This window comes from Meriones unguiculatus, chromosome 7, assembly GCF_030254825.1.
Source record: "Meriones unguiculatus strain TT.TT164.6M chromosome 7, Bangor_MerUng_6.1, whole genome shotgun sequence".
In the NCBI taxonomy this organism is placed as follows: domain Eukaryota; kingdom Metazoa; phylum Chordata; class Mammalia; order Rodentia; family Muridae; genus Meriones; species Meriones unguiculatus.
In genome coordinates, this window is record NC_083355.1 from 118,964,951 (window position 1) to 118,976,343 (window position 11,393).

The 11,393-nt window shown below is 43.7% G+C and overlaps 2 gene segments (V, D, J or C); both read right to left on the bottom strand.

Moving 5' to 3' along the window:
- Positions 1-914: 914 nt before the first annotated feature.
- On the bottom strand, positions 915-1,428 carry LOC110543405 (immunoglobulin heavy variable 2-5-like). The segment is given in 2 exon segments: positions 915-1,234; positions 1,316-1,428. Coding segments are annotated over 2 exon segments (366 nt in total).
- A 7,486-nt stretch (positions 1,429-8,914) lies between these two features.
- On the bottom strand, positions 8,915-9,413 carry LOC110558258 (Ig heavy chain V region VH558 A1/A4-like). The segment is given in 2 exon segments: positions 8,915-9,249; positions 9,333-9,413. Coding segments are annotated over 2 exon segments (381 nt in total).
- Between the last annotated feature and the right edge of the window lie 1,980 nt (positions 9,414-11,393).

Below are 11,393 nucleotides of genomic sequence, written 5' to 3' on the forward strand. Positions count from 1 at the left end.
TCTATGTCAGGTACAACATACTGCAAGAAGCCTTTCTAATAATGGCTGTATGAGGCACTGATTTATTGTATTTGTGGGTATGTCATTAGGAATCATTTTATTACTATGTTCCTCTATCAGAAAAATTGGGTTTCCCCCAGAACCATGGCTATGCAGTCTCAGGTTCTAAGACACCTTAGCAGGTTCAGGGTTCCATCTCATGGAGTAGACCATAAATCCAATCAGAATAGTTAATCACCCCCACAATCTTTCTGGCACAATTGCACCAGAATATCTTACAAGTCATCATTATAGGTGACAGTGTTTGCAGCTAGGTTGGTTATTAAATTTCTCCTCTGAACCATGCAAAGTATCATCCAGTAATATGAATGCTAATCAGTAGGAGGAAAACCACAATTTAGGCACCAGCTTGACCCTCTCCATATTCAGTGAGATATGTAAGTGTGCAATAGGGTGTTACCATCATTTGGGGAGAACAACCAGTGGCCTTGGAAATCTCCTGAGATATGTGGGAGTTTCCCTGGCTCCTTTTGTCCACTGACTCACTGTGAGAATGCTTATCCAGTAACACCATTCTTCTAATGCATTCATTTGTTACAGATGGTCATTAAAATAATGTAGAATATGATGCGGTGGGGATTTGAGACAAAAGCCCGATAGAACCATAGCACTGAACCCCCTGGTTTAGGTAACAGACACCTTCCATCTTTATAAAAGTAAACATAGATGGTGCTTATTTGTGAACAACTTATAAGGACCTCAGCTGTAAGCAGGAAGCCAGGGCTCTGAAGCTCAGAGAAAACCCTGGAGGCCAGCAGGAAACCTGTGCCCCCTCCACACTTCCTGCATTGTAGGAGGAGACACAGAGCTGAGGACCAGCCTGAGATACTGTACAGCTGCAAACGGAGGCTGTGTCAGTGTGTTCTCTGAGCACAGTAGTACGTGGCAGAGTCCGCAGTGTCCACACTGGCAAGCTTGAGGAGCACCCGGTTGTTGGAGCTGTCCTTGGAGATGGTGAGCCGGCTCTTCAGGGATGGGTTGTAGCGCTTGCCATCATCCCACCAAATGTTTGCCAGCCACTCCAGACCCTTCCCTGGAGGCTGATGAATCCAGCCCACACCCATATAAGTAGTGCTCAGTGAAAACCCAGAGAAAGTGCAGGTCAGACTGAGGGTCTCAGAGGGCTGCAAGAGCCCAGGGCCAGACTCCTTCAAGGTGACCTGGGACAGGACATCTGTGAAGAAAGAAACAGAAGGTGAGGTTGAAACAGGGTGAGGATAGGAAGGTTGATCCCTTGGGTGGCCTTGCTACTCACATGCAGGGACAAGCAGCAGCAGCAAGGAGGAGGCAAGCCTGTCCATGGCTGCACACCAGTGAGCACCCAGGCCCAGCTTTGGCTTTTCAACCCAGGGATGGGTGAAGCCAGGGGAGATTTGCATTCCTCAGCAGGTGCTGGCCCTGAGGGTGGACTTAAGGTTCAGGACCAGGAGGAGCCTGTCTGTGATGGGAAGCACAGGAGCCCTCAGGGAGCTCACCTCTGCTCCCATAGAGAGTGGCTAATGGAGACCAGAGTCCTCAGAATGAAACACTTATGGTGAGTGCTGTGTAGGAGCAAGACTGAGAGAGACCCTCACTGGAACAGGAAGGGTCCTGACCTGTCCTGGTCACTCATCCAGGGATCATTACCCTGTGATTTCGCATGGAGGACTCATGAAGAGCTCAGAGCATTGCTTTTCTCCTGACTTCATGATGCTCTGTGCCTGGGGCCAGAGATGGCTCCTGTGTGAGTCCTGTCAGGACATATTTTCTTTCACAAAAATAGGTCTGGAGATTGCACACTTCTTGTATAGTGTAAGAGAACGTGGCATCGGCAGCCTGGCAGTTATCAACTCTGTAATGTCATGGATGAGAGTGAGGTTTCATTGACTTTACTTTTCTGTCAATCCCTGCCTCATGTTTTCCAGACTTCTGTTTAATAAATAGTCAGTGCCTTCATTTTCATACTGCCTCTTTTGTGACAGTTTTAAAAACAGCCTCAGAAAACAAACTGTGGGCAGAGGCACATGGTTTGTTTGCTCAGTTTTCTCAGATGCTGAGCATCCTGGAGAAGGACACAGTGGCCAGAGAATGCAGGAAGTCACACACTGACCTGGATGTTTTCTTCCCTGCTTCAGAGATGCTAAATTACAATGCATTCTACTTCGTTCATGTTACTTCTTATGTTTTAGAACTTAGGAAGACTATTTGATGGAGGGGCTTACCAGTGAGTATACATCTGAAGATAAGAGCCTGTTTACCCAGCATCTATCAGAATTCACAAGTTCCTCAGGAAGGGGGTAGGGCACCATGAGCCCTCCACAGTCCAAGACTGCCTAATGATAGGCCTGGTCCTGTTCAGATCCAGTGTAAGCATCTGTAGCTGCTGTTAAATTTATGATTGCTTTAGCTTTCTCACAACCAAGCCTTAGTATTTATAGCCCTCCTCCCCATCTCCCAGCTCTTACACTTCACAGTATCCTGTGAGCCTTAGAGGGATAATAGGATTATAAGGGCTGTGGACATACCATTCTTCATTTTCTGATAAGAAATGAGGTATTTTCTCACTCTCTTTTCCATTGTTGAGCGTTAACTTGTATCTGTGATATTACACCTGTTGGGTCTAATCTTCTCTATCAGTCTATTCTGTTAGTCCAGTTCACCCATAGTACATTTTAGTTCTGAATTTTCTTTAACTGTTTTTATTTAGAAAGCCCTATCTAAATCTGACAGTGGAGTTTTGAAGTCCCTAATTATTATTGTGTGAGGACAAATGTGGATTTTTGTGTTTTAATGTTTTGTGAAATTAGGGGCTCAAAATTTTGTGCATAAAGGTTTCTAATCATCTTATCTCCTTGATGAATTGTTCATTTTACTAATATGAAGTTGCCCCTTTTAATCTCTTCTAATTAATTTTAGTTGCATGTTTACTTTGACTGATATGAGGATAACTACACCAACATTTTATGTTTTCCAATTGTTTGACAGTTTGCTTTTATTCTACGATAGTAAGTTTTTTAGTATGTTTAATAGTTAAGTGTGTATCCTGAAAACAGGATATAGTTGGTTCTTTTGTCTTTTTTTGTTTTGTTTTGTTTTTAATTTTTCATTAATTACACTTTATTCATTCTGCATCCCCCCATAAGCCCCTCCCTCCTCCCCTCCCAATCCCACCCTCCCTCCTCCCTCTGCTTACATGCCACTCCCCAAGTCCACTAATAGGGGAGGTTCTCCTCTCCTTTCTGATCTTAGTCTGTCAGTTCACATCAAAAGTGGCTGCATTGTCCTCTACTACTGGGAAATAGTAAGAGCTGGAGAGGACAGGATCTCCACAAGGAGAGCAACAGAACAAGAAAATTTGAACACAGGGAACTTCCCAGAGACTCATACTCCAACCAAGGACTACTCATGGAGATAACCCAGAACCCCTGCACAGATGTAGCCCAGGGCAGTTCAGAGTCCAATTGGGTTACATAGTAATGTGAAGAGGGACTGCCTCTGACATAATCTGATTGGCCTGCTCTTTTGTCTTTTTTTAATCTACTCCATTTGTTGTATCTTTTTGGTGATGCAGCCAGGCCGTTTACATTTAAGATTAGTGTATAAGGTTTGATATTTTCTATATACAGATTACTATATTTTCTGGATGGTGTTCTACTTTCCTAGAATATTTGTTATTTCTTTTCTTGATTCTATATTAGTTTTGAGAGTTAGACGATCTGCTGTGTTGGACCTGTTTGTTTCTTCCTCTTGTCTGGATTGCTTATCTGAGGTTAGTCTACTTTTCATCTTCCTTCCTATAAAGCATTCCGCTAAAAGATTTCTTCACTGCTGACTTGGTAGTCATGAATTGCTCTAATTTGCATTTATCCTGAAATAACTTAAATTTTCCATTAATACTGAAAGATAGTTGTGCAGGCTGTAGCATTCTTGGTTCACAGTTATTTACATTCAGAGACTGAAACAGCCCATTTGATGTTCTTCCAGTCTTCATATTTTTTAACTTAGTTATTCAATTTGCATCTCAGTTGTAGCCTCCTCCCTTCTCTCCTCTAGGTCCCTCCCCTATACCCCTCCCTCATCCCCCTCTCCCCCCTGTCCTGACCCTCAGAGAAGGAGAGAACCAACACACACCCACAAACCTGCCCCAGCACATCCAGTCTCATTAGGACTGTGGCCTTCCTCTTTCCCAGTGTCCTGGCAACACTGTGATCAAAAGGCATGCAACAGACACAGATGATATGATAGTGTACAAAAGTGACCCCCATAATTCTACCGTGAACTCACACACTTATGGACACTTGATTTTTTACAAAGGAGCCAAAACTATACAATGGAAAATGAAAGCATCTTCAACAAATGGTGCTGGTCTAACTGGATGTCTACATGTAGGATAATGTAAATAGATCCATATTTATCTCCCTGCAAAAATCTCAAGTTCAGATGGATCAAGACCTCAACATATTTTCTGATGAAAGATCTGGGGTGTTTCTGGTGTTTCTGTCTTTGTATGTGAGTTGTCGGGATTTTTCCCCGTGCTTTTGTTATGATTAAATCTTTGTTTTGTATATTTAACCTCTGTATTGTAATGTGTCGTGGATATGTCTATTTGAAGTTTTAAGCAGATTTTGCATTATACCATATGAGAACCAACCACTCCAGCACTTTCCCTGGACTCTGACAGAACCATATCATCCAGTAATCATGAAAAATGAGGCCAAAATCTACACAAGAAAGTCTTATGGAGCCCCAGGCCGCCCCAAGTGTTGACAGGACTTCACACTGATAACTTCCAACAAAGTGATTTCTGTCAGGAAACTGTGATACATGCACAGCACCCCCACCTCTCATGTGTCCACACACACACTCAGCATCTCTGCTCTATAAATTGCCTTTTGTCTTGGATTTTGGTTTGTTTTGTTCACTTTCTGAGACAGGATTTCTCTGTGTAGTCTTGGCTGTCCTGGACTTAACCTTTTAGACCAGGCTGGCCTTAAGCTCACAGAGATCCACCTGTGTCAGCCTCCCAAAATGCCCGGTTCATAAATTGCCTTTTGAAAGAGCAACACTGAAAAACCTCATCAGCCCCAAATCTGTGGAGACTGTTCAGTGTTCAGTGCCAATCCATGAACAATGTGCTCACATTACCATCACTGTGGGGAGGCTGGGGTCTTTACTGTCAATTAAAACCAGAGACAGAATGACCAGGAAACTTCTGAATGAAGTAAGCATGGATTGACAACAGAACGCAGCCAGATGAGAAGCCGAGAATCCATAGGACAACAAGGTCACAGGAAGGATAGTGCCACAACACAGCAAGTTATCACTTAGCTGCAGGTGAGCGACTGAGCTCCAAATTTACTGCTCAGTGGTCAGAACTGTTTCTAACTGAACAGAGAAACAGTAGACAGGAGGGTGAAGGGCAGCAATGGACAGATTGTGTGAAAACTTTAATTCTGTGTTCTGAGTCACATGCACATTCCTCAGGGAGACGGTAGTGAACAGAGAAACAGTAGACAGGAGGGTGAAGAGCAGCAATGGACAGATTGTGTGAAAACTTTAATTCTGTGTTCTGAGTCACGTGCACATTCCTCAGGGAGATGGTAGTGAACAGCTCGCAGTGCTCTCCTCAGGTTCAGCCTGGCCCCTCACTTGTTCCCTCCGAACTGCTAACCCTGTTCCCACCAAGGGTCTGACTCTCAGTGTGATGGACAAGTCGAACCACGGTTCCTGAGCTTCCCCAGAAGCTCGTCCTGGACTCATCGCTGCTTTCTGCCTCTCATTCAGGTAGAACTAGGTGACATATTTCTTTTTAAATATGTCGCTTCAAACAGGATTCATTATTTTTGGAGACATGATCAATTTCTAAAGTCTATGATTGTAAAGGCAACCCCCCAGACAGCCATCAGATGGAGAGGGAGCCCAGATACCACAGGAAAATATCATGTCTGCCTCTACATCGCAGCTGACCCGGGCTCTGCATATGCTGAGAGCCCGCTGCCGGTCATGGGTGCCTGGCCTGGAGGTTCTTGTCTAGGCTCCCATGGAAGACTCCTCACAGCGTTGCCTGTACAGTAATACAAGGAAAACCACTCCCTTCACAACAGCCACAAATAATACAAAGTATCTAGAGATAACTCTAACCAATGAAGTTAAAGACCCATAGAACAAGAACTTCAAGTCTATGAAGAAAGAAATTGAAAAAGAGAATCAGAATACGGAAAGATATCTTGTGCTCATGGATCAGTAGGTTTAACATTTAAAAATGGCCATTTTATACCAAAGGCAATGTACAGATTCAATGCAATTCTGATCAAAATACCAACACAATTTTTCACAGACCTTGAAAGAACAATCTCAACTTCATATGGAAAATCTAAAAACCCAGAAAATCTAAAACAATTCTATACAATAAAAGAACTTCTGGAGGCATCTCCATCCCTGACTTGAAGCTGTATTACAGATCAATAATAGTAAAAACTGCATGGAACTGACATAGAAACAAACTGATGGATCAATGAAATCTAATCAAAACCCAGATTGAACCCACACTCCTACAGACATCTGATATTTGACATAGAATCCAAAACCATACAAGGAAAAAAAAAAGACAGCATCTTCAACAACTGGTACTGGTCTAACTGGATGTCTACATGTAGAAAATGCAAATAGACCCATATTTGCACTCTGAAAAAGCTCAAGTCCAGGATAAAACCAGACACACTAAGTCTGTTAGAAGAGAAAGTGGGAATAAGCTTTATTCATAATAGCCAGAAACTGGGAACAACCTAGATGTACCTCAGCTGAAGAATGGATAAAGAAACTTGGGTTCATGTACACAGTAGAATGCTACTCAGCTATTAAAAACAAGGAAGTCATGAAATTTGCAGGCATATGGAAGGAGTTAGAAAAGGTCATCCTGAGTGAGGGAACCCAGACACCGGAATATGCACACCCACTTTTAAGTGATTTTACTCATGTAGTAGAGGATAAGCATTCTACAAGGTACAGACTCAAGAAGATAAGTAACAGAGAGGACACAGAGGAAGGTGCATATATCTCAGTGGAAGAGTGGAAGAGCTCTTTCTGAACAGATGCCAGGATATTCATTTCTTCAGACAGATTTAGAACTCAGAACTCACAATCCCACTAACACAGAAAACCATTACCTATTCTGTCTCAAATGGGTTCCTATCTTGACCTAATGACCTGCCCTCATTCATATGTAAATCACAGAAACTATGTTAGTAAACACAGGGATGTCCACACACTCCACAGTACCATATTAATACCTTCTTGTCCACTGTCCCCTGAGAATGTGGGTTTTCACCGTGGACTGAGGGTGAATGATCCTCTACCTGTGGTCAGCAGCCACAGGTAAGTGCATTCCTAGCTCCAGGAAGGAGGGGTCCCAGAGACTGAAGTGACAATGGCCTTCTCCCCACAGGGGTCCACTCTCTGGTCAGCTGCAGCAGTCTGGACATGAACTAAGGAGTCCTGGGCTTCAGCAATGTGTCCTTTAAGAAGTTTTCCTTGTTAGATTCCAGACATGAAGCCTCATCAGTTGAGTAGTCCAGGCTTGAAGACCTCACACACCAACCAGGCAGCACTGCTAGTGGAGGGAGGGGAACACCAAGCCACCCACAAAACTTTGACCCAAACGTTAGCCTGTCTACAAGATGTGCAGAGATAAAGGTAGAGCAGAAGAGGAGGGAATGTAGAACCAATGCCTGGCCCAACCTGAAACCCACCCCATGGGAAAAAGCCAATCCATGACGCTATTAATGATGCTCTGCTGTGCTTGCAGATAGGAGCCTAGCAGAACTGTCTTCTGGGAGAGTCTGCCCAGCATTGTTCAAAACAAATGGTCTAACTGGACATCTGCATGTAGAGGAATCCAAATTAATCCATGTTTATCCCCCTCCACTAAACTCAAGTCCGAGTAGATCAAAGACCTCAACATAAAACCAGATACACTAAATTTAATCAAAGGGAAAAGGAGGACTAACATTCAACTCCTTGCAATAGGAGACAACTTCCTGAGCAAAACAAAACCAACAGCTGATAAATGGAACTTCATGAAACGGAAAAGCTTCTATAGGGAAAGGGCATTGTCAGTAGAACAAAATAGCAGCCTACAGATTGGGGAAAGATCTTCACCAACCCTGCATCAGACATGGCTAATATCTAAAATACATAAAGAATTGAAGAAATTAAATACCAACAAACCAAATAATCCAATTAAAAATAGGGTAGTGAGCTAAACTGAGAACTCGCTACAGAGGGGTCTCTAAAGAGATGCTCAAAGAAGACCAACAGTGTAAACTAAACCAGGCCTGTGGGGGCTTACAGAGACTGAAGCACAAACCAAATAGCATGGGTGGACTGACCCATGACACATATGGAACTAGTGGGAAGTTCCGTCCTTATGTCAGTCCCGTATCAACAGGGGAACATGGGTAGTATCTGACATGGGCTTGGCTGCCTGCTTTTGGCCCATTTTCCCCTAGCTGGGTTGCTATTGGACATCAGTAGAAGAGGATGTACTAAGCCCTTGATAGGTTGGGTGTGTTTGTAGGGGGGAGCAGCCTTCTCTGAGGAGGAGTGGTGGGAGGGGGGAAGAGGGGAGGATGGGACCAGGAGGAGAGGAGAGAGGGGGCTGGAATCAGGATGTAAAAATGAATAAATGCATAAATTTGTTGTACAAATAGACACAAAAAAGAAAAGAAAAAGAAAATTTGACAAATAGCCAGTAAGACTGTAAAGGGACAGACATCAGGACACTCAGAATGGTTACTCTGAGCAAACAATTAGGCTGATCTCCTCAGTCCTCTCAGTCTCAGGGCAGCTTCCTGCTCCCCCAGGGTTTCTGACACACTCAGGATGTGGGTGCAGCACTGTGTGCATCTCTCGCACAGTAATAGACCGCAGAGTCCTCAGCTGTCAGGCTGCGGAGCTCCATGTGGGCTGTGCTGGAGGATGTGTCTGCAGTCAGTGTGGCCTTGCCCCGGAACTTCTGGTTATACTTAGTACCAACACTTCCAGGATAAATCCATCCAATCCACTCCAGCCCCTGCCCAGGCCTCTGCTTAACCCATTGTATAATATAGCTGGTGAAGGTGAATCCAGAAGCCTTGCAGGACAGCTTCATTGAGGACCCAGGTCTCCCCAGCTCAGCCCCAGACTGCTGCAGCTGGACCTGGGAGTGGACACCTGTGGACAGAAAGGCAGAGTGGGTGGCAGTGTCATCTCATTCCCTGTCTGTTCTTCATGGTAGGAACTGGGGATACCCTTACCTGCAGCTGCTGCCACCAGGAAGAGGACAACCCAGCTCCATCCCATGATGAGGTCCTGTGTGCTCAGTGACTGTGGGGAGGACAGTGGCATATGTTGTTTGGGTGTGCACACCTCTGTATTTACCACCACAGACCCACACAATTTGCATATTCATAAGCAGGGTTGTTCTTAGATAAGGACATCTCACAGCTGGAGAAGGACACCTGGGTCAGGCAGCAGGATGCTGAGGTCCAAGTCCTAATCCTCTCTGAGGAAATGCATCCCATGCCCTTCCCTCAGCCTGTGCAGATGCTGTGGATGTAACATCAGGGCCTAAGCTCTCAACTGATTTCTGGCCTGAGGCAGTTGCTCCACTCCTGACAGGTTCAGACTGGTTTACAGATGGTGGTTGTGAAGGTTGTGGTAGAAATGGGAAACTTCAATAACAACTAAGTTATGGGGATTTACAGCCTCTTCTTGACACATACAATTAACTTATCTTTCCACCAGGTTATATACTAAAAACTCACCCAAATGACCAAAAGTAAATATCTTTCAGAAATATTTGAGCAAAATGGTTATTGTACCACCATCAAAATAACAAAGTTGTTGAAATAAACTATGTATCTGTCAGGAGTCAAGGAGACATGGTTACATATACAACACAGCAGAAAGGAACAAGGAACTTTAGTCACTCTTAGGAAAACGGTTGCAACTAGAGATAACTATATTAATTCAGACCATCTGAGAAACACACATCAAATGGGACTCTCATTAGTGTTCTTCGATATTGCACTGTTATATAGAATTATTTACACAAGCACATAATGTTGTATAAATGAAACTGTCTAGCATAATAAAGTGGAGCATAGGAGGGGCAAGAATAGGAAGGGTAGCGGTTATGGGAAAATATTCACAGTAAAAAATACACTTGTATGAAAAATCTAAAGATACATAAAATTGTTGTAATGACTTTTATTCTTTGAAATTTTTATTTATAAATGAAATGCATTATGGTCATTTCTACCCCACCATGTCTGTCTGGCTCCTCTGGGAACCCTCACATAAATCTCTCTCCTAGCGCCCTGACCCATTAGTGCTATTTAGATAAACATGTACTACTACGTAAGGAACCTACAGAAACACCTCAAAAATAGTGTGTGGCAGGATATTTGATCACACTGTGAACCCTGTGAGGTTGGGTGCTGGAAAAATCTGTTTCTAGCTGTTGTATGGCTCAGCGGTAGCACACTCCTTTAATCAAAGGACTTTCTGTAAAGGATTAAATAAAGTCACCCATAGGTCAAGAGGTGGAGCAAGCAACCAGTTGACAGGGAGTGAACACAGGAAAATGCTTCACCTGCTCTTTACTTCTTAGAGAACTGGTGGATTGACAGTGCCCCCTGCTGGTTCTGAGGACATGTTTGTGAAAGTTCTCACAAGTAGACCACCCACTTGTTTCTCCTCTTTGTAATGTACCTGGTGAGTTGAGAAGACATTTCTAGGATAGACAGTGAACTGTGACCCAAATGTTGTCTCCATGAACCACCTTCCTTTCTGTAGGGGCTGCTACATCTAGCTATACGGGACCACTAATGAAGAAGTTACCAGAGACAGAAGAGATGGACAGAATCCAGAAGATCTCTACTCGGCAATTTCCCCACTGTTGCAGCTGCATTTGGGACAGAAAATTCAACCAAGAAAAAGGAGTGCAGATCACTTCCACCTACAGAAAATGTTTCACATCTGAGAGTAACAAGGATTTAGAGAAATTTGAACTGTAATTTACTCTGTTTGCATATTCAGCATGTGCTGCTGGGTGGTATGATTATGTGTAAAGCCTTAAAGGGGCATGGTCCCTTTGCTGTGGGTCTGTCTGGATGACAAACCCTGGCTGTGTCCTAGGGAAGTCTCTTCTCTCTTTAGATTAAGCTTCCCCAACTTCCTCCATATTCACGGAGGGTCCTAACTAATGCTTTTCAGAGGCTTAGATGTATTTGCTGTAAGTTTACTGAGTGACAGCTGTGGAGCTGAATAACACACTATCAGCTCCAAGGAATGAGTGCAGCCAGTATCAATAT